This window comes from Larimichthys crocea, chromosome VII (assembly GCF_000972845.2).
Source record: "Larimichthys crocea isolate SSNF chromosome VII, L_crocea_2.0, whole genome shotgun sequence".
Lineage (NCBI taxonomy): Eukaryota > Metazoa > Chordata > Actinopteri > Sciaenidae > Larimichthys > Larimichthys crocea.
This window is the reverse complement of record NC_040017.1, coordinates 17359552-17387503: the sequence shown is the minus strand read 5'-3', so window position 1 is coordinate 17387503 and position 27952 is coordinate 17359552. Positions and strand designations below refer to the sequence as shown.

General features: G+C 41.5%; 5 protein-coding genes across 7 annotated transcripts in view; 2 read left to right on the top strand and 3 right to left on the bottom strand.

Annotated features, from left to right (window-relative positions):
* The window catches only part of sipa1l3 (signal-induced proliferation-associated 1 like 3), a 66630-nt gene extending 62557 nt beyond the window's left edge, over positions 1–4073 (top strand). For all 3 annotated transcript variants that reach the window (XM_019257679.2, XM_027280198.1, XM_019257680.2), the window contains one exon: positions 16–4073. In XM_019257679.2, the coding sequence (XP_019113224.2) occupies positions 16–210 (195 nt within the window). In that variant the 3' untranslated portion in view covers positions 211–4073. The remainder of the gene's footprint in view (positions 1–15) is intronic.
* A 662-nt stretch (positions 4074–4735) lies between these two features.
* Positions 4736–9404, bottom strand: LOC104931438 (ribonucleoside-diphosphate reductase large subunit). Its single transcript, XM_019257660.2, has 4 exons — positions 9208–9404; positions 5492–7473; positions 5224–5412; positions 4736–5143 (listed from the first exon to the last, which is right to left on the bottom strand). Exons 1-4 carry the CDS (start codon positions 9224–9226, stop codon positions 4952–4954), a joined length of 2382 nt encoding a protein of 793 aa, XP_019113205.1. The 5' UTR covers positions 9227–9404; the 3' UTR covers positions 4736–4951.
* A 1721-nt stretch (positions 9405–11125) lies between these two features.
* Positions 11126–15485, top strand: qpctla (glutaminyl-peptide cyclotransferase-like a). The gene is made up of 6 exons (XM_027280817.1): positions 11126–11921; positions 13241–13387; positions 13502–13795; positions 14143–14301; positions 14437–14653; positions 14729–15485. Exons 1-6 carry the CDS (start codon positions 11703–11705, stop codon positions 14872–14874), a joined length of 1182 nt encoding a protein of 393 aa, XP_027136618.1. The 5' UTR covers positions 11126–11702; the 3' UTR covers positions 14875–15485.
* A 91-nt stretch (positions 15486–15576) lies between these two features.
* six9 (SIX homeobox 9) lies at positions 15577–18208 on the bottom strand. The gene is made up of 3 exons (XM_027280818.1): positions 17678–18208; positions 16852–17012; positions 15577–15776 (listed from the first exon to the last, which is right to left on the bottom strand). Exons 1-3 carry the CDS (start codon positions 18092–18094, stop codon positions 15599–15601), a joined length of 756 nt encoding a protein of 251 aa, XP_027136619.1. The 5' UTR covers positions 18095–18208; the 3' UTR covers positions 15577–15598.
* Positions 18209–18932: 724 nt separating this feature from the next.
* On the bottom strand, positions 18933–26809 carry six5 (SIX homeobox 5). Its single transcript, XM_027280524.1, has 3 exons — positions 26060–26809; positions 21946–23453; positions 18933–21348 (listed from the first exon to the last, which is right to left on the bottom strand). The coding sequence occupies exons 1-3, from the start codon at positions 26743–26745 to the stop codon at positions 20684–20686; spliced, it is 2859 nt and encodes a 952-aa protein (XP_027136325.1). The 5' UTR covers positions 26746–26809; the 3' UTR covers positions 18933–20683.
* Positions 26810–27952: the final 1143 nt, after the last annotated feature.

Genomic DNA, 27952 nt, shown 5'->3' with positions numbered 1-27952 from the left:
TCTCTCCACCACCAGGAGAAGAAGGATAAAGTCGTTCTGCTCGCAGAGATGGCCAACCTGAGACAGAACAACCAGCGCCTGCAGGAGGAGAGCCTAACAGCGAGCGAGCAGCTGCGCAAGTTTAGCCGGCTTTTTACCAACCTCGACAAGACGGAGAGTGACCACGAGGGTAACTCCTTAACACACGAAACTGACTCAAAGAGGGAGTGATATCAGCAGCAGCAGCAGAAGAAGAGGGTGAGATTTAGGCCACAGAGGGACGGCGACTGAGAGAAATCCTTGCACACACAGGGGCGGCAGAGGTCTCACCACACTCAGCTGCCACTGAACTGCCTTAAACCGTAGAGAGAGCAAGAAAAAAAAAAAAAGGACTTCAACACTCCCAGAGCAGAGCGGCTCCCTCTCTATTCTCTGAGCCCGAGTTTATTTTTATAAACTGAAGTCTTATATACTTTGTCTTATATAGAAACACAAATGCTACTATGCCAGAGGAGCGAGTAGGAGAGAAGAACATGACTGTTTTAAGTGAACACTACATCACCTGGAGAGGCCTAATACTGTTCCTGCAGCGAATCAGCCAAAACAAAAACAAAAAATAATTGACTCATTACAGACTGCATCTCCCAGAATGCACTAGAAGTAATTGAGGCTCTACAGACATAGTACTGTAGATAGATGCCTGTGTGGTACAATTCTCATGTATCAATATTATCTATATTGTACTGATATTGTATAACGGTTGTACTAAAGAGGTGTGTGTGTGTGTGTGTGTGTGTGTGTGTGTGGGTGACTGATGGTACAGTGAATACTCAGATTATGGCACAACAGTGTTTGTGCTCGAGGCAGGATGCATTTTATTGTGTGTGTGTGTGTGTGTGAGGTTGAATGTCTGTTATAGGACGTTTGAGTGATGAACAAACTAGTTTACTGTAATAATGAAACTTGCAGGCCACGATACTCTTTTTCTTTCCTCCGTTTACATGGATGAAGCGTGGCCCTTTTTAGATGTGAAACAAGCCATCGGCGTGTTGAGCAAGTGTAAATGGTTGATGTCATGAAGCTCAGTGATTATAATAATAATAATAATAATAATAATAAGTATCATATCTCTAATGTAGTGCATTGTTTTGAATTTAATTTTTGAATTGTTTTCAGCAGTGCCGTATCATCTCAGATCTAAATGTACTGGATAATTATTTTAACCTTGTTATCACAGTACATGTTGTTATCTAATATTTAAAGCAACAGTTTGACATGTTGGGGAAATATCTGCTTCACACTCTCTGCAAGCTACAGCCAGAAAACCGTCATTAGCTTAGCATAGAGACTGAAAACAAGAGGAAAGTCAGACTGGATGCGACAAAATCCACCTCCCAGCACCGCTAAAGCGCACTAATTAACACGTTATAGCTCATTTGTCTAATCATAAACAGAACCTAATTGGGGAAAAAGGACAATTTTGCCAATTTACGGGCATTTCTTTTTTGGCTAACGGAGGAGAAATTTGTCCGCTGGTTACCTAGCAACTGGTGTTACACTCAATTCTGTGACCTGATTCAGCAGTTTCAGCTAACCGCGATTAAAATTGTGTTTAGAAACAAAACAAAAACCGTTATCGCATACTTTGATTTGATAACTGGTACAAACAAATGGTGCTCTCATAGTATCTAGCTGTTAGATATTAAAACGACATTTAACGTGTAAATTTCTGATTTTTCCGGGAGTCTCTGCTTGGTTGCCTCTCAACTGGTGTTACGATAAATTCTGTGACCTGATTAGCAGTTTCAGCTAACCGCTATTAACAGGTTTTGTTTGTTTGTTTTTTAAATTTTGTTTTATCACACACTTTCTCACTACTTTGATAGCTGGTAACTAACCTGTTGCCCTTGTAGCATTTAGCTATAAGATATATACAAACAAACGATATATGACGTAATGTAATTTAAACATGTATATTAGTGGTCTGGCTAACAGCAGGAACTTTCGGGAGTCTTCGCTGGTTACCTAGCAACTGGTGTTACGATAAATTGTGTGAACTGATTAGTAATTTAAGCTAACCGCGATTAAAATTGTGTTTTAGAAACAAACAAAATTCCTCATCGCAATACTTGGATTTGATAGCTGGTACAAAACATGGTGCTCTCATAGTATCTAGCGGTTAGATAGATTAAAACAAACAACATTTAACGTGTAAATGTGTGATCTTTCCGGGAGTCTCTGGTGGTTACCTAGCAACTGGTGTTACGGTAAATTGTGTGACCTGATTAGTAATTTAAGCTAACCGCTATTAACGGGTTTTGTTTGTTTTCAAAACAAACACACTTTATCACATACTTGGCTTTGACAGCTGGTACCTAACATGGTTTCCTCATAGTATAACGTGTAGGTTAGTGATATTAAGGTGCTGATGAGACAGACACCAAGCCAGTGGCCACTTGTTTCCAGTCATCATGCTAAGCTTAACCGTCTGTTGGCTGTAGCTTCATATTTAACAGACAAAACTCTAAAGTGAGTGATCACAACTCACACAAAACGTCAACCTGTTCCTCTAATCTCTGCGTACTAATCGAGGCGAAGCTGTCATCAGTAATATGTGCTTATGGAAAACATTTACTGTACATGAAACTCAACAACACTGAAGCTCCTTTATATCAGAAACCAGTCTGTCTGTGTGCGTGAGAGGATCTGTTCCCGTCTTCTGTGATAACCCAAATGAACACAAAAGACACTATTTATACTGCTAGCTTGCTTAACGATATTGTCTACTATATCTATTTTTCATACCGAAATAATGTGTCCGTTTGTGGGTTGTTGTTTTTTTGTTTTGGATGCTGGTACTGAACAGACAATACAGTCTTAATCTTCCTGTCAGTAGAGATATCGCTGATAAAATTGTGGTAAATTATCATCTGCTCTGCCCTGTGGAGCCACTACAAATACTTCTTCCCTGGTCTGACTGGAGCTGTTTTCAATCCCGACTCACTCAGGTTCCTCAAGGTGCTGTTAAAAAAAACCCTGAACCACCAGATGGGGTGGGCGATTTGATGCACTGTAGCCTGACACAATACTGTCTATAACCATTTTAGTTATCCCTTTAATACTCATGGGTGTTTAGAGGTCAGCTAATACTGAATTTATATGGTTTAATACCGTGATTTATAAGCTGTATTAGCCTAAAACAGACAATACAGTTTCTCAATACATTTTCCATAAAGTTGGTCCGTATCGCCCACTCCTACTGTTAAATATACTTTTCTTTCACTGACGCAAGCGGGAACAAGTGTTGTAGACTCTGAGCTGGACAGAAAACTGCCATTTCAGTCAGCATTTATACAGTTTCAAGTCAGGCTGTCGTCATTCACATTTATACCTAAGCCTATATGGACCTGTTTGTCCGGGTTCAGATGTACTACTTTTACTAGAACTGTCATAAACAAAGTCTAGGTTATGATGGAGTTCATATTCTCCGACTTTTATTCCACGTTCGGACGTTTTTACTTCACATGACACACTCCAGTTATTCCTCCTTTTAGGGAAATCCTTCATGCAGCTTCGCAGGTGTAGCTGTGATTTTAGTGTCATTAGTTTGCTTGTGTAAAAGGGGGCAAGGTTTCTTTCTTTTTATATAAATTTTGTTCATGTTATGTATAATTGTAAGCTATTTATAGCATTACACAACGATCCCTGTTGAACAAATCAATACTGCATTATGGTTAATGGTAATATTGTATAATTAGGTTTGTTTTTTTTAGATGTTTAAATATTTTGATAATTTATTTTTTAACACATTCCCACTGTTGCAGACAATAGTGAAGATAAGAGGGTACTGTGTTTTTATTTGTGTATTCTGTTTTTTCTCTGATCTCTGTACAAAACTGATTCCTCATTGTTTTTCTATTTTCTGGCGTCGTCTTTTCCTCTTTGTGTGTCGGTGCTTTCTGCATGTGGCAGGGGAACGTGACGCACAGATATAAAAATGATGTTTCCTTTGGGTTGTAATAACTTGTACATTTAAAAGTGTAAATTATGTTTTCATTATTTTATAAAAAATATATTAAAAACAACTATCAGAACTTTATGTGTTGATTGTTTTTGTACTGTTAAACTGTCTTTTCCCCCTCATCCCTTGAGTTAAGTGTGATAGTGAAGTAACTCAAACTCAGAATATTAAGTTTATTTTATTTAACTAAGTTGTTCTAGGTCAGGCCTATCACATTTGGATAATTATCTCGATCGTTATCACAGGGAAATCTTATTTCAAGATCTTGAGAAAATTACCTGTTATCTTTTTATTTTGAGGTAATGACAAATAACCTTGTGAAAAACGAAGGAAATGAATTGCATGACTGATTCAGGTAACTGTGGAAAGGTAATAATTCAACTTCATGTTTGTTTTGATTATATTTAAAGGGGTTTCTAATACTGTGACCCTCATGTGAACAGTGGAACACTACTGCAGACTACAACCTCCATAGTAAACGAAATATTATGAGCATACCTAATGAAGTGGCCAGTCAGTTAATTCAATATCTGGAGTCATGAACATCTAAAAAAAACAAACCTCCTGACTGCTCAGGCTCTAGGATATTATGATCAGGATTTTACACTTTGGTGTAAACACATCTCAGTTTCATCTATTAAACGATTAACTGATATTAAATATTAGCTGCAGCTCTGCAGCACTTGTCTTTGTCTCATAACATCTCCACAGCTCACACAAACATGATGAAACAACTTGCATGTAAAAATCTTTTTTATTCTGTTACATAGCTTTAAACATAAAATACATTTTGTAGTAAGTACTTGCATTGACATAAGAGAGTTGACAGAACACTTAAAAAATTATTCTATACATCCCAAGTGTGATCAGTGAAAAAGTGTTTTTAGTTGCTACGGACACTTTCATAACATCAAGCCATCCCAGGTGTCAGTGTTACGGAGGAGGTCGTGTTTAAGATCCACACATGAGGCACTCGTCTCGGTTCTCCAGCGAACACACCATGGCGGCCAGGTTACGCTCTTTGATCTCCTCCTTTGTGGCTTGAACCGGCTCCTGCTCCTTCAGCTTCTCCTTGTTCAGGGTGAACTGGATGGGGTTAGCGGCGGGCTTCGTCCTCAGATAGTACATACCCGTCTTCAGACCCTGGTGAGAGAACGGAGCGAGTTAAGCGTGTTGTTTCTATAGCGGTCTGCTCTCCGATTTGTTCTTCACGTCTCACTTACTTGTTTCCAGCCGTAGAAGTGCATGCTGGTCAGTTTGCCGTAGTTCGGCTCCGCGATGTGGATGTTCAGGGACTGGCTCTGGTCGATGAAGGCGCCGCGGTCGGCTGCCATCTTGAGCACGGTCTTCTGGGAGATCTCCCACACGGTTTTATACAGCTGCTTCAGATCGTCTGGGATTCCTTCAATGTCCTTTTGAAAACAAACAAAAGAAGTTCAGACACGGCCAACGCTGATAAAATAATAATTAACCTGACGGACTGTAAGTTACCTGAATGGATCCGTTGTTGCCGATGAGCTTGTTCTTCATCTCTTCGCTCCACAGCCCCTGCTCCGTCAGGTCTTTGAGCAGATGAGGATTCACGATCTGAAACTCTCCAGAGAGGACTCTGCGGGTGTAGATGTTGCTGGTGTAGGCTTCGATAGACTCGTTGTTGCCCAGGATCTGCGCGGTGGAGGCCGTGGGCATCGGGGCCAGCAGCAGGCTGTTCCTCACGCCGTGTTTGGCGATCTTCTCCTTCAGCAGCTTCCAGTCCAACAGATCTGTGGGCGTCTTCTCCCACATGTCGTACTGGAGGATGCCCTTGCTGACCGGAGAGCCTTCGTACGTCTCGTAGGGGCCGAGCTCAGCGGCCAGCTCGCAGCTCGCCTCCAGGGCGGCGTAGTAGATGGTCTCAAAGATTTGGATGTTCAGCAGCTGCGCCTCGGGGCTTTCAAACGGGTAACGCATCAGGATGAAGGCATCCGCCAAACCTTGAACGCCAATTCCTATCGGCCTGTGGCGCTTGTTGGACTTCTCCGCTTCGGGCACTGGATAGAAGTTAATCTCGATGATCTTGTTCAAGTTTTTGACGATGACTTTGGTCACGGATGCTAGTTTTTTAAAGTCAAAAGTCCGCTCAGGGGTGACGTACATGTTGAGGGCGATGGAGGCCAGATTACAGACCGCTACCTCGTCGTCGCTGGTGTATTCAACGATTTCTGTGCAGAGGTTGCTGCTTTTGATTGTGCCCAGATTCTGCTGGTTGCTCTTTCGGTTGCAGGCGTCTTTGTACAGCATGTACGGCGTGCCGGTTTCTGTCTGGGACTCGATAATGGCGTGCCACACCTGCTGAGCCTTCACCACACGCTTCACCCTCCCCTCCTTCTCATATGAAGTGTAGAGCTTCTCAAACTCCTCACCCCAACACTCGTCCAGCCCGGGACACTCATTGGGACACATCAGAGACCAGTCTTGGTTGCTTTCCACTCTCTTCATGAACAAGTCGGGGATCCACAGGGCGTAGAAAAGGTCTCTGGCCCTCTGCTCCTCCTTTCCTGTGTTCTTCTTCAGCTCCAGGAAGTCAAACACGTCAAAGTGCCACGGCTCCAGGTACATGGCGAAGGCTCCGGGTCTTTTGTTGCCGCCCTGGTCGACATAACGTGCCGTGTTGTTGTAAACTCTCAGCATGGGGACTAACCCGTTTGAGTTGCCGTTTGTGCCGGCAATGTAGCTCCCCGTTGATCTGATGCAGCTGACCGCCACGCCGATTCCTCCAGCCGACTTTGAGATGAGGGCACACTGCTTCAGAGTGTCGTAGATGCCTTCGATGCTGTCGTCCTTCATGGCGAGCAGGAAGCAGCTGGACAGCTGAGGCCTGTTGGTACCGGCATTGAAGAGAGTAGGCGAGGCGTGGGTGAACCACTTCTCCGACAGCAGGTTGTAGGTCTCAATGGCTGCGTCGATGTCCGTTCTGTGGATGCCAACGGAAACCCTCATGAGCATGTGCTGGGGACGTTCGGCCACTTTGCCGTTGATCTTCAGCAGGTAGGACCGCTCCAGAGTCTTGAAGCCAAAGAAGTTGTAGGAGAAGTCGCGGTCGAAAATGATGGCGGAGTTGAGGCGGTCTTTGTTCTCCTGGACAATGTCGAGCGTCTCCTTGGAGATCATGGGAGAGTGGCGTTTGTTCAAGGGGTTGACGTAGTTGTACAGGTCCTCCATCACTTCGCTGAACACCTTCTTGGTCTCTTTGTGCAGGTTTGAGACGGCGATCCGAGCGGCAAGGATTGCATAGTCGGGGTGTTTGGTTGTGAGAGTGGCGGCGATCTCAGCCGCCAGCGTGTCGAGCTCCACGGTGGTGACGCCGCTGTACAAACCCTGAATCACCTTCATCGTAATCTGGGCCGGATCCACAAAGTCAGAGTTCAGCCCGTAGCACAGCTTCTGGATGCGGGAGGTGATTTTATCGAACATGACGCGCTCCTGGCGTCCATCTGAAAAAAAATAAATAAATACACGTCAGTTAACTCAATCATCACTTTCTAAAGTTGTCAGTCAGCGAAATTATACAATCTATTAACAGTAAAGATGAAACTACATGCATCAATTAGTATCAATAGTAAAAACTGAAACGCATCCCTTCATATAAATAAACATTGTTCGTTCACTCTGTTTTTTGTATCTTATCATCAATCTTAACTAAATTATATATTAATGCTTAGAAATTTTATCAAATAATTATAAATAATTAAAAATCAAATATTAACATCAGTTTTGTTTTTTTAAACAAAGTGATCTCTGTATTTAACTGTTAGTCTGTGGTGGTAGAACTCAAAGATGATAAGTAAAAGCAGCAATACTACGGAGTAAAAATAAGTAAGAGTCCTGAATAAGTAAGTAAATGTACTCATCTAACAAGAGTTATGTCGTCAGCCTGAAGCTTATTAGTTGATTTAAAAAAAAAAAAAAAAATGACTGAGGGCCTGTTAAACACTGTTTTGCAAGAGTTGCCTTATACACTACTGTGTAACATACTATCATAATTTAGTATAGTGGATACATGTAGACAGTAATCTAAATCTGCAAAGTAATTGTCAAATAAAGAGTGCAGTATAACTATAATACTACTAACTACTATCCAGTCTGAATCACCAACACTCTCAGGATTTTTTTTTTTCAAACTTTATTGAAAGAACAAATAAAGAATTCAGTCATACTAGTTCAATAGTAACACAGCACCAGTATAATTACATGATTGTATAATAAGGATCAAAAGGGAAAACCATGAAAAATGGTTGGTTGAAAATATCTGCATGAATATTCATTATAGACAGACATTTTTTTTTATTAGTAATTAACTTAAGAGACTTAAAATAATAATTAACTTCAATTAAAAATAGCTTAAATAATGGTGATGAAACTTGAAAATTTACATTTATGGATGATTTATATTTATTCCCTAATAAAATATTGAGGTTGACAATAATACAGTTTATTTTCTTTGTATTCAAAATAAGTAATAATGTTTTTCCCTCAATGCTGATTTTATGTTTTGTTTTACACAGTATATAGTTCTCAAGCTCTTTCCAAATAAATGAGTTACATTTTCAGGTTCGGTTTTACAAAAGGTACACTTGTTATCAATGTCGAAGAATTGTGATATATATGCTTTAGATGGGTATATGTTATGTAGCATTTTTTAATGTAATTCTCTGATTTTATTTGTGACACAGAATTTAAAAAGGAACAAGCCAGGCTTTATGCCAATGAATATTTATAAAGATAGCATTGTTATTTCCCTAACACTGTAGAAACATTGTCTGATCTGTTTGTTGGTGCATGTTTTACTCAGGAAGTTAGCTTGGACAATTAAAACTTACATCACCTTTTGGCGCCAACTTATGACAAAGGCTTTTATGGATTTAGGGACCATAAACACAAACTTAAGAGCTCAATTTTTTTATTTTATTTTACCTGTTAAATATTCACGTGTATGATCAGCTGGTGTACAGACTGCCTGACCTAAACCATCAGCTGATTATCTTAATAAAAAGGCTGATGTGTCAAATTAAGCGATGAAGCAGCTTCATGGTCAAAGTTTCAGTTGTGTGATGTGACCTGAGCGTTTTATTTCATGATAAACTGGCAGATCCACGTTGTTGACAGTGTTAGCACTGAAGCTAGAGGCCTGCTTTACACTGAGCCACAACAACAGACAGACAGCTCACCTCGCTTGATCACATGCATGCCGGCGGAGTGTGATGTCGCTCGTCCCCCAGAGAGAAAACAGCAGCAGCAGCTACAAGTCTGATCTTCTCCTCGGTGTCCAAATGTTCGGCTGGGATTGAGTCGAGTTTGAAGTCCAGACCAGACTCGAGGAGGAGAAACGCGCGAATAACTCCTCAAACTCCCGCGTACGTCGTATTTGTACGGAAGGCGTGACCGCCGCAGGAGGAGACGGACAGGCGTGTCGACCAATCAGCAGCGAGAGAACGCGGGGCTTAACGCCTGTTGGCCAATCACAGCCGTTTAGAACGTTTGGTTTCCCGAGCGAAAATCTGGCGGGACTTTCAGTGTGTCATAACATGCTTTGTTTGGTTCAGACCTGACGCAAGGTTACAAATTATGCTTCATATAAGACACAAGAATGTGTTCAGACTGTGTTCTTACACACTGTGTCCATCTTTTCCTACAAATAACCGCGTTAAAATCAAATATTCCTTCAAAATAAAGCAAGTAAAGGTATAAAAACAGGAGAATGATGCAGTTATTTGAATGAGTGTGTAGGAGAAAAGGAAGTTTATGTAAAATATAGTGTACTACTACTGCACTGGATGTTTATCACACACAGGTTACACAAGTAAAGATGCTGCCGTTTGCTTTGTATTAGTTTATCTGAGACCTCTTTGTGTTTTGATATGCACTGTTTCATGTACTGAAGTGATTTGTTCTCTAATATTTGCCACCATGGAAGTGATTTAAGAAAATTGGTATGTATAGATTAAAGATTTAGATACAAAAAATACCCAGCGAAGCCTCTCTTGTCTTTCTGAGCTCCATAAGTTAGTGCATGACTGTGAAAAATACAGATTACATTTGATTTACACTGAGAGAATATAGGCATTTTGTGCTATAATGTGACATGTAAAAGTATCATACCACTGTGCATGAATACTCTAAAGGTCGTGCATTCAAAATTTTAGCAAGTACTAAAAGTATATTGGTAGAGTAGAAGTATTTGTAGTTCTATTTCTTATTTCTATTTAAAAAACACAGTGACCTCTGTGTATTTAACCATTAATCATGGTGGTAGAAGTCAGAGATGATGAGTAACAACAGCAATACTACGGAGTAAAAGTCCTGAATAACTAACAAAACTAACAACTACTCTGTGCTCCTTTACACCTTTCTCAGCTTATGTCCTCCTCTGTAAGTCGCTTTGGATAAAAGCGTCTGCTAAATGTAATGTAATGTAATGTAAAAAGTAAATGTACTCATCTAACAAGATTTATATGAGTATTAGCCTGAAGCTTATTAGTTTAATAAAATGACTGAGGGCCTGTTAAACACTGTTTTGCAAGAGTTACCTTATACACTACTGTGTAACATAATATATCATGATTCAGTATAGTGGATACATGTAGACAGTAATCTAAATCTGCAAAGTAATTGTCAAATAAAGAGTGCAGTATAACTATAAAATAACATAAAATCTAACTACATGCACAATTATTCTATTTTTACTATTTATTTATATTATATTTGTAAAGATATGTTAACTGGAGTTTCTTCATCTTTCACACTCCACCTCTGTCTCTACATACATCCACAACTTAGCTTGGACTTCATTGTTTTGTAATATTACTAACTAGTAAAACTAGTAATATTACAACATCTGCATGCTGGTGGAGGGATCACTCCTGGATTTTAGTCATAATCTTTCCTTTAAAGTTTCTTTTTTGTGCATCATGTGTCTAAATTAAGGATCTAAAGTTAGAAGGTGGCATATTTGATGATTTTCTTTATCTTTCTTATGCACTAACGACACCAGAACAAATTCTTTGTATGTGTAAAACTTAAAGATTTTTTTGCTGTGTCATGCTGCCAATAATTGATAATAGTGTCTCTGGTTGTCATCCGTCCGGTGGGTGTCGGTAGCGCACCACACTGCTGTTTGCCAGCCGCCATAAACACCTCGAAGAAGTCAGGCCATTTACCCTGCAGACCACCGAGACGTCCCGCACGGAGGAGGCGTAAACTGTGTTTATATTTATATTTATCACTCCGACACATGACAACAAGTCAGGGCTTTACTTGCTCGATCTGTCGCTGGTCTCTGTTAGCGGATAAAAATGAGTCCAGCAGCAGTTGTTGCTCGCTAAGCTGCAATCAGATGAGAAACACTCACTGTGTTTTTTGTGCAAATTATCATGATTTCTGGATTAACTTGGATTAAAGTGGCTATGAAGTCAAGCATGCCTTTGCAGAGCTGTGCTGCAGGAGTCGGATCGGAGCTCGGGAGCACGGATTACAGACTTTATGGAGCAGAGGATGCATCATTATGTTGAACCACAGACTGTGCAGACAGCTTTCTAAGAGCCAGCCTCGACTTCCTGTGTGGATTTCCCTCCTACTCGCTCCACAAGTCTGTTTGGACACGTAGCTCTTACGTCCTCACACACACACACACACACACACACCCTTGTCTCTTTCTCACACAGTCATGTCCAGGTCTAGTCGGAGGTACAAGCCTCTGCAGCAGAGCAACGGCAGCGGCTCTTTCCCCGGCTGTGACCGGGTGCGGATGCCCCGGGCCCGGGTACTGCTCATCTGTCTGCTCGGGTTCCTGGTGCTGGCGGTGGTGCTGGGAGTCTACCTGTCAAACGACACCACCGCTGGACATGTGAACCGCATGCCGGCCGTAGATCTGACCAAAGACAGGGTAAGAGTAATGACAGATGCATGACTCTGTGTAACTTGTATGTGCTGTGGGACTAGCTCGGTGCTCCAAGTGTTAATTGTCACTGAAATATAATATGCACAGCAGATGGTGTTGCATTGTCTGCACTGAGCTGAACTGAGGTTTGGTCTCATGTTTGTCTCACTATATCAACATTTCCTCCCCAACAGCACTATGTTTTTACCCTTTGTTTTGTGTTGGGGACAATAAAGGGCCAGGGTAGATCACTGACAATGTGTATTTAAAAACTTGAACCTCACAGTTTATATGTCAGTCATCAGAAAATAAGTTATTTTTCTAATTATTATCTGCTTCCAGCTGAGATGTTTTGCAGCTGTTTGTTGTCTCATGTGTGAATGTGTTTAAAGATCACCTCGGCACACGTTTGAACACTGACCTGCTTTGAATGATCATTTCTTTCTGATATATTTCTGCATTAAAAATAATTAAATCAATAATTTTAGCATCTTCCCACATAGAAGAATCCATCACCTATAAATAATAATTATTAATAACAACAACAACAACAACAACAACAACAACAACAATAATAATAATAAATAACATTTTTCAAATGTTTGACTACTGGACACAAGACGTTTCCTACGTTACTAAAAAAATAAACTCCCAGTTTCAAGTTTCGCCTTCAAAACAGGTTGTGAAGTCACAAAATCCTACTTATAACTATTAAACTCTCACTAAACTTTCACCCTTCAGCAGCTGAATGTGAAAACCGCTTTCTCGTGCCGAACTGTGTTCAACACAAAATATATCTTTGGTTGGAGAATGAAGTGTTTAGTCAGACAAAACAAGCATCTTAGACGTTGTGAGGATCAGCAGATTAATCAACAATAAAAGTAATTGTTTGATTTCGATGTAGTTCATCTTCCTCTTCACAGTTAACCAATACTTTTCACTCAAGCCGAGTCATTTTTATTCATATATAGCAGTCCCAAATCACAAATTTGCCTCAAAGGGCTCAACATATGCCACCTTCTATAACTTTAGATCCTTAATTCAGACACATGATGCACAAAAAATAAACTTTAAAGGAAAGATTATGACTAAAATCCAGGAGCAATCCCTCCACCAGAATGCAGAAGATACTATATATATATGTGTGTCTTAATATGGAGAAACAGAATAACAGTGGGGAGTAAATAAAGTGCAAACACAAGGACCACTAAACCTCCGTACTACAGCGACCTGGAAAGAGTTTCGTGTTTGGTGCTAACTCTTTGTTCATAGTTTTTCCTCCTCCCTCCTTTTTTAATCATTAATCCTAACTCCTGTCCATCCAGTTGTCCCACAAACCCAGTAAGTGCTCTCCTGCTCAAATCCGCCGCCTGGCCTCTCAGGTGGATGGCACTCGCCTGTGGGAGACTCACCTGAGGCCCATCCTAATAGAGAGGCTCCCAGGGACACAAGGCAACCTGGCTGTACAGCAGGTGTGTTTAAATATTTATAGTTTCCACCTCTCCTCCTCCTCCTCCTCCTCCTCCTATCTAAATTTCACCTTTAATCCCCTCTCTCTCTTTCTCTCTCTCTCTGCTCTGCTCCAGCACATCACCTCCACTCTGTCTTTGCTGTCTGCCGGCTGGGCCATCGATTTAGACTCCTTCCAGTCTTCAACTCCCCGAGGCCAGGTCACGTTCACCAACATTGTTGCCACTCTGGACCCTTCTGCCCCTCGCAGGCTGCTCCTGGCCTGCCACTACGACTCCAAGGCTTTGCCTCCGGACCCCCGTGCCCCAGAGAAGGTATTTCTGGGGGCGAGTGACTCGGCCGTGCCCTGTGCTATGATCCTGGAGCTCGCCACGTCTCTGGACGCCCAGCTTAGATCATTCAAACAGCAGGTATGTGCTCAGTTGTTGTTTGACATCTTTGGCTCTGGCACTTGAGATATAAACGGAGCAGATGGTGATGGATTAGTTTCCTATTTGTTTTAGACTTTCCTGTGTTGCTTCCTATGACAAAAAGGCCCGAGATGCTGACAAGAGTAGTTTCTCTCTTTTTTTTCCCTGCGCCTGCAGTGTAGGATAGAAATGCTGACATCAGCCCCTTACTTTCTTTGCAGCAGTCCTCCGTATATAGCAGTATCTCCCCAGAGGCTGTGATTTATGTAGTTACTGTAGTACACACACTGCAGGAAGGGAGGCTGTGATGTGAATTTTAATTTAAACTTAATTTGATTTCCTCACAGAAACTTCCAGTGTCTCTTCAGCTGGTGTTTTTCGACGGAGAGGAGTCATTTGAAGAGTGGACCGCCACAGATTCGCTGTACGGCTCACGTCACCTGGCCGAGCGCATGGCCAACACGCCTCACCCCGCGGGCTCAGCACACACCATGCTTCAGGCGGTGGTGAGGAAACACATCCTGATCCAGACACACACTCTAAATTATGTACAACCAGACTGAATTTAGCAGAAACGGGTCTATTTTAATCTCAACAATAGCAGCAGGTCTGTCGTGTCTTTGACGTTTTCTCTCTTTTAGGACCTCTTTGTGCTACTAGACCTGCTTGGCAGCCCCGATCCACTGATTGCGAATCACTTTGACAACACGGCACGCTGGTTCGACCGGCTTATTGCTGCAGAGAAGAGACTCCACCGACAGGGTCTGTTGACATCCCACCCCTCAGAGCAGACATATTTTAGGAAGGATGTGTACCTTGGTCCTGTACAGGATGACCACATCCCCTTCCTTCATAAAGGTGAGTGAAACCGCACCACAGAGTTCGTGTCAACGGCGTCATCGTCACCATCTTCCCCTCTCTCCACACACACAGGCGTCCCCGTGCTACACGTCATCGCCACTCCCTTCCCACAGTTCTGGCACACGCTGGATGACACGGAGGAGAACATGCATCGTCCCACCGTGGTGAACCTGACCAAGATCATGGCTGTGTTTCTGGCAGAGTATCTGGGCTTCTGAAAACACAGCCAAAGACGTTTCACTGAAGCACTAGTGCTGTTTGTCACACTAATGACAGAGAATTGCTTAAACGACCAGCATGACTTGAACCTAAAATGCAGAAAAGAAGTTTACGGGGATACCAGCTAAAACTTTACCAAAGACTCGGCCCTGCTGGATGGACCAGTCTCCCTGGTTTCATTTGAATAACATGCTGGAGACGCATATCTAAAAGTCTGCACATGTGATGTGGACAAGCGAGTCTTAATTGGAGTGATTATAATACTGGGATCGTGGTACTGGAGGGGAAGTCTGTGAATTTGTAGCTGTAGCATTTTATTTACTCCGTTCATACGATCGAGATGCACTAATGTCTTCTTGAAAGACAGAATTTGAGACAGGCTCCCCGAAGCTGCTGTGAACGCTGTTCATACAGCGACACACGGCGAACGACAGCCAGGTCATATCTGTGAATAACTGGCACTTTTGAATGAGGATCCTCTTGGCCTTACAACCTGCTGTTATTAACTGCTACCTACTATTTTTTTGTGTCAGTGAAATGATGTTTATGTTACACCATGTAAACGGTGTAGTGAAATGTCTGCAATAAAGTTAAAATGGTTTTATTCTGATTTTGCTCAGATACATTTTAACCAGCACAGTTCCCGCATCTTATCATCCCCGTTGAACCAAAACAAAACGAAAAATTGTCACAAATGAAACATTTTTTTGAAAGGGCACGCTCTCAAATGATGTGACCTAGAGGAGGAGGTGGAGGTGGAGGAGGGTGAGAGAGAGGTGGAGGTGAGCAGCAGCGGCGGTGGTGGTGGTGGAGGAGATGTGGGCTGCCTGGAGGTGAACAGTCGTTGTCGGAGGAAGGGTAGACTTCTCCTGAGGTTCCTCCAGAGCGAGGTGTCTGGAAACTGGATGAGGAGATGAGGAGACATTACTCTGTTAAATTTATTTATTATATTTAACCACAAGAGGACGCTGTTGTTCTATTACAATCAGACAAACAGGCATCTATCACCGTCTGGATTACTTTAAAACAACAATAAAACCATGGCAAAATAACAGTTGACAGCTTGACACTTTATATTTAATTATTATACTCTAATAAAAACAATCATTGTTGTATTATTATTAATATTTAAATGAGTTTAAAATGAAAGACGTTATCTCTCCCGGCGGTTGGAAGAACAAACGGTCGCTCTCCTTCGTAGTGATGTGTCGGTCGCGAACGATCCGGTTCTAAGAGCCGGCTCTTTGAAGTGAACGACGGGAGCCGGATCCTCGTTGTGAGCCGATTTAAGGAGCCGTTTATTCCATTATTTTGGTTGATAAATTAATTAAATAGTTAGTAAGTTTTATTTATATAGCACGTTTTTACACCGAATGCACTGACCAAAGTGCTTTACAATGTCAAAAATAAAATATAATAACATTTAAAAAAATAAAATAATAATAACAGCAATAATAATGAAAAATAATTAATAAAACCAATTAACAAAACGTGAGGAGCCGTTTGGGAGCCGAAAGAGCCGGCTCCTTATAGTATGCAGAGCCAAAAGAACCGGCTCTCCAAAAAGAGCCGAAATTCCCATCACTACTCCTTCGATTGTAACGTCTGATAATGAGATCTGAACCGCTCAACGTATCAGTCCGCGGTCAACGATCCTTTGAGATTTTATCAAAAATGTAATCAGTCAAATGTAAACTTTGTGCCTTTTTGTGTGAAAAAAAAGGCGATACTCTTTTAAAAAGTATTAGTGAAAGCATATATGAGTTAATTATTTAAATGAATTAAGTGTGTTTGTTATGCCGCTAACGGTTAGTTGGCACCGTACATTCCGCCTCTCTGTAGTGTGGGGCAAGTACTTTTAATTACTTATCTTGTTAAATTAAAAAGCAAATTAAACTTGTTGTTTGCACATAAGAGTCATTAAATTATTCTTTCTTATTAGTTATTTATTTATTTTTTAAAGGAGACCTACTGACCCGGTACCGTCCGTGGTTCGGTCCCTCTGCCTGCGGTTCTTGAACCAGTTGCTGACCTGAGTCGGTGTCAGGCCGGTGGCTGCAGCGAGCTCCCGCTTCTCCCGGGTACAGGGATAAGGTTTCTGGTGGTACCACTGCCGGAGTATACTCCTTGATTTTTCCTGTTTAGTTTAATTTAAAGAAGTTAAACTTGACTTAACGTTGTTAAAACAGAGATATACAAACATTTAAAACTGCTCTTTCAATACTAGTCCGCAGCTTAGGTGTATCTAGAGGGGTGTGTGTCATGCTATCATTAAAAAAACTAGTACACTTTGGAAGCATCTTCTTAAATGTAACATTTATTCATAATTAATTAATAATTACTTAATCAAGCCCTTCAAGTAAAAGTGTTCAAATCAGATGTAAAAAGGTGAAAATACAGGTAAAAGTCAACAGGTATCATTAAGAAAATATACTTGAGTATCAAAAGTAAGGTAAACAACTCCTTTTTAATTATTATTATTGATAATAACACCAGCATTTTACAGTTGTAGCTGCTCAATGTGGAGCAAAGTTGAAATACTTTATATAGGCCTGCTTTAGAGTGTGTTCATTTGTAATAAATAGTCATATTTCAGAGGAGGATCAAATTATCTTTAGTGTAAAGTATGATTCTCCATGTAGTCTTAATTATAGATGTCAGATTGTGTGGTGTAAAAGTAATATTTCCCCCTGACGTGTGCTAGAAGTATACTAAAGTACTGTAAAACTTTACTTTATACCACTGGTCACTGATATCTATTCAAAAATCCATCCGGATAAGATAACATAAGATTTTGTTTACCTTGAAACAATAGCTGGTCTCCTCTCCGTCCCAGATAGTGTGTGGTAGAGGAAACTTTCTCCTTACACGATACTTCCCCACAGCTCCCAGGGGTCGGCCCTTCTGCCTCTCGGCCTCTGTGTAGTGGGCTCTGAGCCAGAGCTGCTGCAGGAGTGGTTGGCTGCGTGGTGAGAAGTGGAAGCCCTCCAGCAGGGTGTAGAGGTCGGTGAAGCGACCCTGGTGAAAGGCCACTGCGGCTTTAGCCTTCAGCACACTCTCCAGCTCCCCAGGGCAAGGAGAAGAAGAGGAGGAGGAGGAGGAGGAGGAGGAGAGGGAAGGAGGAGGAAGAGTGCGGAGGAAGCCAGCAAGACGATCCATGCAACCGCTCTGCAGGAGGACCTCGCACACGCAAGCCACCTGCTCTGCTGTGAAGATCATCGCTGTGGAGGCAGGATGGTGATCCGCAAAGTCCTGAGATGTAAGCTTAACCAAAGCCTTTGTTAAAATACCATCTAACAACCTCTCTTAAGTTTGAACAGGAAAGAGCTGAAGCTTCTGCGGAGCATTGTGAACGATGCATGAGTGTTTATCATGACTCATCATGCCTGGAGGAATCGAATCGCAGGTAATCTGATAGCATCAGGGTTATAACAACACACCATGCATCCCTCCTCCTCTTGTACAAACACATGCATGCTCACTCTCACACACATTTTGGACCTTTGCTATTGTATTGGCATTCACACACACACACACAGACAGAGAGAGAGAGAGGGATGGATGCTTCCGCTGTGCAGAAAGTACATTTGAATAAAATTTTCTTGCCAAATCAGAAGCAAAATCTGACTAATGGTGTAAGTGCTAACTATAATGCAACGCATAAGCCACACCTTTTTTTTTTGTAAATGTAGTTTATTACAATATTATGTAATATAAAAAATAGAATACATTTGAATACAAAAAAAAAAGATAAAACAAGGACCTTGAATGACAGACACACAAATGATCCCTTTCAAAACTGTCAAAAAAAGTCGATCAAAATACATTATCTTTGGTTACATCTGGACTCGTATGCATTATGTGTCAGGTAGGAGAGAGTAAAAACAAATCCCAGGCTACAAACAAACAAACACGGCTACAAATGTGCACAAGCCCAAAGAGGCTTTAATGTCTACATACTTTGGTAAGAAATGGCTCATATAAACAAATGCAGGCTACCATATATTACATACAGGACACAATTCCCTTTAACCCCTAATCATTTTGAATGTTCGGCTAAATTTCAACTAAAATTGATTTGTCCAAGCAATTTAATAATCTATCTAAAGACTACCTTAAAATTAATTAACAGGGGGTGACCTACTGTATTTTAAAATGACCTCAAATCTGATTTCATATCTGTAGTCTAAGATTGTAAAACAAGAATGTGACCGTCCGAGGGAAAACGACTATCGTTTCCTATCTGCGTTTTTCCACAAGGACTCATTTGTCTTTCAGTTAAAACTAGAAACCGACTGATACATGCTTTAAATAGATTAAATGTACAAAAATAAAAGACAAAGAACAAACATATTATAAAAAAAAAACACAAAGGCCATAAGTGTAACTAGATGTGACACTGAAGTGTGTTTTTGTGTACCATGATTGGCCAAAATTCGACCACTACCTGTGTTATGACAGTGGAAAGGAACCTTTCTATCGATTTACAACAGATTTCGTCAGGAAACCCGTCTCCTGTTTTCTGATTTACCGCTTTAGCTATCCTGTCAGGTCCAATTAAGAAAGTCTAATTAAGAGAGTCCAAACACTGTCATGACAACACGGCAGCACAGCGTAAACATTGTGTGAATGAAAGGTGCAAAATATACAAATAGAGGAGAGAGGAGCTGTGACTATGCAACCAAAACTGTCACATTATTTTTTTAATGGAAAACAAACAAGACAAGGAAATGTGAAAACCAAAATTTGGTTGGGTATATAGCAATAAAAGGGTTGGATCTGTAAGCTTTAAAATAAGGCACTTATCGACATCAACAAACATGATTTTAGATGACAAACAAAAATATCACTACGTGGGATCACAGCAAATGTTTTAGTGTAATGCACCGTCATGCTTCATTTTCTCCCATCTCCCAAGTGTACTGGCTTTTCAACTCAGCCATTGTGCCACATAGTGTCCTATAAAGAACTAAACATGCATTGCATAGAGTATTAGACCCTTTTTTGTTTCCTGTGTTACGTTTGTACGAATCGAGGACAGCGTTCTCACGTTCGGCTGCATGTTTCAACCCAGACTTCAGTAACTTGTAGTAATAAAATACTGTTTTAACCCCCCCTTGGAGCAATGATGTAATTATGGCTGAAGAAAAACACATTTCACATAAAACTCAGTTCTGTTTGTGAAGAATATAATCTTCACTATATTCCTGGAGTGTTGGTAGAATAATATATTCAGGCTGTGAATGAGTTCTGGACAGGCAGGCAGTACTCTTATGTCTTTGCCAGATATTCCTGTTTATAGTTACTGCGATGGATCCACAACAGACTACTTCTACTGCCAGGAAAAACCACAGACATCTTTTCCAAGTACAGCTGAACTCGGTCTGCAGTCCACAAAACTACAAAGAAGATCGGCAAGAATAGGAAAAGCCACAATGCCTTGTGTAACCGGGCCAAGCAGACTAATCTGTGTTAGTTCTTCTGTCTGGATCTGATAAACCAGAAAAGGCACGTACGGATTTTAGTAAAAAAAAAAAGAAACTGTCAGATTCAAAACCCAAAGGAATATTGTGATCACATGTAACCCTGCCCGTCCACGTGAAACAGAGCTGCAGAGGGGTCATCTAAAAAGTGCCAGCTAAGACCATGATGTTATCAGGCCCTAATAAGAGAGCATCATCGTTGTTGTACATAAACATATTGTAAAAGACATTTGGGTCTTAGAGGATTGAGTCTGTAACCTACTGTATGTTTCAGCGTTTTTTTGTTTTTAGAGACATGAGGTTGCCAACCGGCAACGTAAACAGACTACAAACCCAGCTCGTCATCCACAGGGACAGACTGGAGCTGAGTAAGAATCTTGGAGTCCCCGTCCATCTCCTCTGGATTACCCAGTGCTGAGTTGGTTTCCACATCCTGCTCTGGCGAAGGGCTTCCCAGAAGCAGCGACTCTCCTCCAGGTAGGCCCAACAAAGCCGGGTCTACGGGCAGGTCCTTGCCGCGGACATCAAACAAAGTTAGACTAGCTGAAGTGGAGAGGGGCACAGGGCTCCAGGCTGGTTGAGACAAGTGGGTGTTGGGTGTCACTCCGCTGTACATGGGGCTGAGGGTAAGCATACTTTCTGGAGTAAGAGTGTTTGGCGTCGTGGCAGTGACTGAATGGTCCAGAGTATGAGGCGAGGAGATGGCGGGTGTGCCAATCTCTGGAGCACAGTACAGTGGAGACGAGTTGATGAAGTTTAGGGGAGACGATGTGAGGCCGATGGGGGTCGGGCCTGAGGTGGTTGAAGGTTGGGATGCTACAGGAGGGGTGGAAGGAGCGAGAACGGGACTCAACCCATTAGCAGAGATGGGTGATGCCTCTGGGACTGGTTTCATGGGCAGACTGGTGAGTTGAATGCCTGCTGGGATGGTCAGAATCAGCTTGCCTTGCTGGACGCTCAGGTAAGGGCTTCCACCGAGGAGGAGGTTACCTACAGCGGTGATAAAACACAAGATCAGTAAGTGAGATATAGCATCATTATCAGCACCAATACAACTCTTTACTAGCAACAAAATAATCACCACATTAAATTTGAATGAAACACCTTCTATTGTTAGTTTCAGTCATGAAATATTTAATCTCATTGTGTACCATTTCTATAACTACCGGTAATTAAATAATCACTTGTATCAAGTAACTCTGCATCAGTTAATCCATGTAATTAAGTACTTTGATTGGTTCTGAACAATGTAGTGTAAAACATGAAGTCAAACAATGAAACATTTTCATATAACAAGTGAAAATCTTGTTCTTTTCCAAATAAATAATTGGAATACATAAATTCACTATTATGGCTGCATGCAACTATTATTTCTATTGTCGTTACCCAACTGATTATTCTTGTATTGTATTAAAAAATGCCCATTATACAGTAATTTCAGTTCAGGCCTTCACATTTTAGTCTGACCAATAGTCAAAATGCCCAGAGATAATGAGTTTAATATCATATATGACAATAAAAACTGCTTTATCAATTATCAAAACAGTTGCCTAGCCGCTTACTATATGTATAATGATTTCAGTGTACCTGGAGCAGCAGAAGGCAGCTGAATGATCCCAGAGTTGAGGAGCTGCACACCAGGCGCCACGCTGGTTGGGGGACCCACACTCTGAATGGGCCTCAGCTGGTTTATCCTGAGAGCACCCTGTGCGACCCCTGCAGGTGCAGGAGCTGATGTCAGGATCTGTAAAGGCACGCCAGCTGAGGGGATGGAGAGAGAAGGACTGGCCGGTACCACCTGGGGGAAAGAGATGGTGGACGAAGTTTGGATGGGGGAGACTGGGACCAGCTGAGGCATGGAGAGGGGGACTAACTGTGCTGGTGTGGTGCCTTTAGCTTGGGGGACTGGGACTACTTGTGTTGGGGAAGAGATGGAGATAACCTGTGGGACCTGGATTTTGCTGGGTGTGGAGTTTGTGTTTTGGTCCCCCAGTTGGTGGTGTGCCGTTCGCTGAGGGAGCTGACTGTTGTTCAGCTGTGAGATGGAGACGATGGTCGTGGCACCTTCAGGCAAACTAGTTGAAGCATCGTGCTGCTGGTGCAACAGTCTGTTGCCTGTGTTCATTGTCTGGCTTTGGAAGTGAGGAGCTTGTGAGGTGAGTGGGGATACTGGGACCAACTGAGGGCACTGGGACACATGGGCTCCTGAGGACTGCTGGACTAGCTGGGATACTGGTATACCCTGGATGGAAGGCACAACCTGGGGCAGAGAGAAGACCTGAGGGGTGGAGTTGCTGGTGGAAACCACAGAGCTACATGGGTTTAACTGGGAGCCGGCAGTGGCAAAGACAACATACTCCGCTTGCTGATTGGAGAGAGACACGGCAGAACTGGAGATGACCATGCCTGCAGACGACAAAGAGGCCGGGAGGGTGAGGGACTCCTGGTGTTGGGTGTTTTGTGTTAAGACTAGTGAGGGGATACTGGTAGGGGAAGACAGAGTTGGTGAGGATGGTGATAAAGATGAAGAAGAGGAAGATACTGTCTGGCTGTTTCCCTCTGAATCTTGGACATTGATGAAATCCATTGTATTGCTTGTTTCTGTCTTGATTTGCAGAGGAACAGAGATGATGGATGGAGGGTTTGAGACCGGTGTGGTGTTAGTGCTCAGAACAACTGCTGGGATGCTGCTTTGCTTGGCCTCCATGGCTGAAACCACCGGCTCTGCCACAGAAACTGCCTGCTGCTGCACGCTGATACTAGGTTTGGTTATTACCTGAGCCCCGTTCAGTATCAAAGGAGAGTTGGTTGGTACAGGACTCAGTGTGACTGTCTGGCAATCGCCCAAGCTTAGCCCGTTAATTATGACACCAGCACCAGTACCGGAGATCAGGGAGTTTCCATTAAGAAGTAAAGACTGGGAGGCTGTGAGGAAGCCACCAGACCCGTTGAGGATGAGCTGGCCTCCTGTGCTACAGGGGACAGCAGACAGGGAGATGATGGACTCCGTGGAGCCAGCAGCATCCTCCGGTTTGTCAGGGGTGTCGTCCATGGGGCTCGCCTCGTCCTCCGTGCTGTGGTTTCCATCAGACTCACTGCAACAGAGGCAAAATAAACGGGTCAAAAAGGGAAATGTGTGTGGCTTTATCAGAGCTCAGCTTAGAAACACAAGCTAATGATTCCCTTCATAACTTTCTAATCCTTTAAATGCTTTGAGTTTATGACAACTGGTGGAGCCAGTTTTATTGTTGCTTAATGTTTTGCAGCGCTCTGCTAAAACAAATGTTTTGAGCTTATCCTTGCACAAATAGACCATCACAGCATGTCTCAAAACTTCCTGTGATTTCTGTCTTAATGGAATATGCATTGTTAGATATTATATTGATTTTTTTAATGTCATTAACGGACAGGATTAAAAGCATCATTGTGTAGGATCTAGTGGCATCTATCTGTGTCGCTACTGGTTGCAACCCTTTGCTTCTGCCTCTCCTTCCAAGCATGTAGGAGAAACTATAGAGGGGGTGCTAAAAATGCTGAAAGTCCCATCTACCGACAGTCTTTGGTTCATTTGTTACAAACCAAACACTGGAGGTTCAACATGGAGGAAGAGGACCCACAGTGTCTGTAGATATGAAAGGCTTGTTTGAGGGTTACAAAAACATAATGATTCCTATTTTCAGGTGATTACACACACATAGTTATCAGAATCAAAAATACTATACTATATTATGAATATTATATTCCATTTCTGCCATTTTCTGTAAACAGAAGCTGCTAAATCTTACCCACCAGTGCTGATAGAATCTGAAGAACAACCAGAAAAAAAAGGCTTCATCTTGCATGATGGTGTTTTGGTTGTTCAACAATAATTTTAACTGTCGTCTGAGATTGTATTTACAGTCACAGTAGCAGACTTTGATTGCTGTAATTTGTAGGAGGGTTCAAATTCACACACCCGCCGTCAGTCGGACACTTATTAACATTTAACATTATCGTGTCATCTGGGGGACAAAAAAAGTCCAGAAACAAATCAGATGTCAAACATAATTAAACAAATAATGTGTTTTTATAAACCCCTACAATTTGTTCGATCAAAAAAAGTTTAAAATAGGAAAGTGATAAGAATGGTAAACATAACAATAATTGTTATTATGGAAGTAGTGTGAGTACAAGATAATATCATAATGATACTTATGTAAATTATGATTATGTTGTAATCACCTTTAAAAAGAACTGCTATGTTCTTGCTATCTTAAAATTAGACTTTTATATCTGCAGAAGGCGCGAACACTGGCTCTATATAGGACTTTTGAGTTTTTCGTGAGTTTTTCAGGCCACTGTAGTTTCTCCATGCTTGAGACGAGAGAGTGAGGCGTGCAGTGTTCAGTTGGTTGCAATCTGAACTTAGATTCTTTAGATCCACTAAATTCTACACACTTAACAAGTAATAATAATAATACCAGCAGTAATAACAACAACAATATAAGAGAAATAAGGAGTAATGATACTGTAGGTGCTCCTTCACTCTAATTCTACTATTACGATTACTATTATACGATTTTTTAAATACTACTTCAGGGTGAATATTTGTCAAAAGTTGTTTAACCTGCTCAGACACGTGTGCATTGTTTACAATTATGAGCTGTCTGTGGTAATTAAATAAATGCATTTTATGAGGTTATTATTAAAGTCAGCTATTTAGGATGTTTCAAGTGCAAAATCTGGGGAAAGTGCACTAAGAATTAAGATATTTTCAAGTGCAAAATCTGGGGAAAGTGCACTAAGAATTAAGATATTTTCATGTTGTAATTTAGTGATTAGTAAAAGCTGACATTTAATGAGCTGGAACCATTTTATTTAATCTATTTTGGTTTAGAAATAAAGATGTTTTTGTATGTTTATATAAAATTAAATATGCTGGCAAAGATATCTACCATTCAGTACTATTATTATTATTATTATTAATCACTTTCACCTTCTTATCTACAAACCGACCCTCTCCTGCAGTGGATCAGTGCACTCACATTCCTAGAAACTCTTCTAGGGCCTGTACTTGGTTACAAATCATAGCAGCCTGGTCAACCATACAGATTACGTGTCTGCCAGACCACCACAAACCCTCACGTCTGATAAGATAAGTCTGCAGTATTCGCTCTTATCTCCTTTTCCCCTCTGCTGTAAAACTCTGAGATTTCAACCTGTGTCAAATCAACTTTCTTTCTTGTTTACCACCCCCCCACCTCCTCTAGTTTACGCTAACCTCAGTCACCCTGCAGGCCCTAGGCAGCTGGTGCAGGGTTTCAGGAAACTTGAGCCATTGTGGGCGCCTGGATCTCACATTTCATAACAAAGCAACATGCTCCTGGTCTCAGACCTGTGTGTCCTTACTGCTGTCAAAAGTCAGCTCCTCTGTCAATCTTCTTAACTTGATTGAATGTTTTAGTTTAGTTTTATTTTTATTTTTTGCACATACTCTTTATGTCCCTCTGTGTAGGCCTGCAGGTCTTTGTTTACCATTAAGGTCTGGTCTTGTAGTTTCATGCACTACTCTGATAACTGCTGTCACAAAACATAAAGTAACAAGCCTCTGTCAGATCAGTTCAGGACAGCTGTGGCTTATTTAATGACCCTTTTTATATCACCAAGCTCAGTCCATAAAGATAAATGCAGCACATGTGTGTGTGTAGAGCTGTTGTCTTGCCTTTTGCTGTGGGTCCCGGACGGGGTCCTGTCCCTCTGCCTGCGGTTCTTGAACCAGTTGCTGACCTGTGTGAGGGACAGTCCGGTGACTTTAGCCAGGTTTTTCTTCTCATCCGGAGTGGGGTACCTGTTGCTCTTATAGCACTCTTTCAACGCATTTCTTGACTTCTCCTTGAAGCAGTACACGGTCTCCTCTCCGTCCCAAATAGTTTTGGGCAAAGGGAACTTCTTCCTGAGCCGGTACTTGTCCACTGCGCCCAGGCTGCGGCCCCGGGACCTCTCCGCCTCCTTGTAGCGGGCTTTCAGGTACAGGTCCTGCAGGAACCCATGGTTAGACGGGTGGAAGACGTAGCTCTCCAGGATTGCGTACAGCTCCTTGAATTCTTCCCTGTGGAAAGCCACCAGTGCCTGGGCCTTCAACAGGGTCTCGTTGCCACGTAGCAGCTCGGACGAAGGAGGTATGGTGGATAGAAATCTCCACAGGCGATCCACATTGCCCGCCTGCAGAAGGGCCTCGCACAGACATGATACTTGGTCAGTGGAAAAACTCAGAGCCGACTTTTGGAAACTTTGGAGCAATTGTTCCGAAACTTGGATCGGATCGTCCTCTTCTTTGGGATCCGTTCCCGTTGGCTCCTCTGGGCTGTTCTCAGATTGTTCTGTAGACTCCAAAGACAAGGAAGCCATTTTTACTTTAACTTTTTTTTCCTCCAGTAGTTCCTCCTCCTCTCTCCCTCCCTCCCTCCCTCTGCAGCGCGGCTCTCTCCAACTCCAAATCATGAATGTGCCTGCAGACAAGCAGCAGTCACGCCCCTTTTTATAACCTAATGTGGTGCCTTTGTTCAAACTTACTGCGAGGCCAGCCTTCATGTGCCGGGATATTATTCATGCATTAACATATTAATGTCTGACTAATGTGGTCCATGCATTTCACTTGAGTTTAAAGCATCAATATTAAAAGTTATGCATTCATGACTGAATTAAAATACACAATCAAGAAGCAATTTTTTATTTTTTCATCAGCATTTATAATCATTTCAAATAAATGTGAATTAATTAAGATTATTATAATATATAAGTACTAATTACATATCAGCGTGGCCCCTGTCAGGTTGTTATATTATTCGTTTATTACTGATGCAGAATGTCTGGTGGAGTGGAAGCTATAAAAATGTACAGTGAAATACAGTAGAGTGTAAAGCATATAAATATAGCATATAAAGTATATACTACAAATAAAATAGGCCTGAAATGAGTAATTCAAATTCGTTTTTATTGTGTTTTTCTTGGCAAATAAATTACACTCAAAATACATTAGAACAGGGGAAAAAAAGAAAATTATTTATTTCCTTCACTGCAGACCATGTCTGGGTCACTGTTCAGTGGGCGAGTAATAACTACTAATTAATGTAGCCAACTATTCTTTAACATTGATTGATCTGCTGATTATTATTGATGTTCAGAAGATGTTTAGCTAATTACCATGCAATACTAAGAAAATCGGTAAACGGTGGCATTTAATAATTCTTATTTATTTATTTAATTATTTTTTTTCTGTCAGTTCAATATGAATGAATTTAACTTATTGCCTAATTGTCTCATTTCTACTACAGTGCTCATATCTGAGCAAATCTAGATTGGTGGAAAAATGTATATGACTTTTATATATTTTTAATAGCATCCCTAACAGATTTTATGTGTAGCCAGACAGACTGGTCCTTCATGATCATCTTGATACTGTAAAATACATACCACTGTACAAAAAGTGTACTCTTCAGTAGCATAGTAAGTGTGTCATGGACAGTTAATTCAGACTTTATATCATGCATGTGTTAACATTAAATCACTGAATAAATTGAGAACTTCCAAGAGAAGAAAATCCCAAGAAGAATAA

Excerpts from the sequence above, each read along its gene's own strand:
- LOC104931438 (XM_019257660.2), bottom strand. Across the intron at positions 5,413-5,491 it reads GCAACAACGGATCCATTCAG|GACATTGAAGGAATCCCAGA; the intron begins GTAACTTACAGT and ends TGTTTTCAAAAG. Across the intron at positions 5,144-5,223 it reads ACTTCTACGGCTGGAAACAA|GGTCTGAAGACGGGTATGTA; the intron begins GTAAGTGAGACG and ends TTCTCTCACCAG.
- qpctla (XM_027280817.1), top strand. The coding sequence starts at position 11,703 with ATGTCCAGGTCTAGTCGGAGGTACAAGCCTCTGCAGCAGAGCAACGGC. Across the intron at positions 13,388-13,501 it reads GCAACCTGGCTGTACAGCAG|CACATCACCTCCACTCTGTC; the intron begins GTGTGTTTAAAT and ends GCTCTGCTCCAG. Across the intron at positions 14,302-14,436 it reads ACACCATGCTTCAGGCGGTG|GACCTCTTTGTGCTACTAGA; the intron begins GTGAGGAAACAC and ends TCTCTCTTTTAG.
- six9 (XM_027280818.1), bottom strand. The coding sequence starts at position 18,094 with ATGATCTTCACAGCAGAGCAGGTGGCTTGCGTGTGCGAGGTCCTCCTG. Across the intron at positions 17,013-17,677 it reads AGACCAGCTATTGTTTCAAG|GAAAAATCAAGGAGTATACT; the intron begins GTAAACAAAATC and ends TAAACTAAACAG. Across the intron at positions 15,777-16,851 it reads CGAACCACGGACGGTACCGG|TTTCCAGACACCTCGCTCTG; the intron begins GTCAGTAGGTCT and ends CTCCTCATCCAG.
- six5 (XM_027280524.1), bottom strand. The coding sequence starts at position 26,745 with ATGGCTTCCTTGTCTTTGGAGTCTACAGAACAATCTGAGAACAGCCCA. Across the intron at positions 23,454-26,059 it reads TCCGGGACCCACAGCAAAAG|TGAGTCTGATGGAAACCACA; the intron begins GCAAGACAACAG and ends CCTCTGTTGCAG. Across the intron at positions 21,349-21,945 it reads GCTGCCTTCTGCTGCTCCAG|GTAACCTCCTCCTCGGTGGA; the intron begins GTACACTGAAAT and ends TCACCGCTGTAG.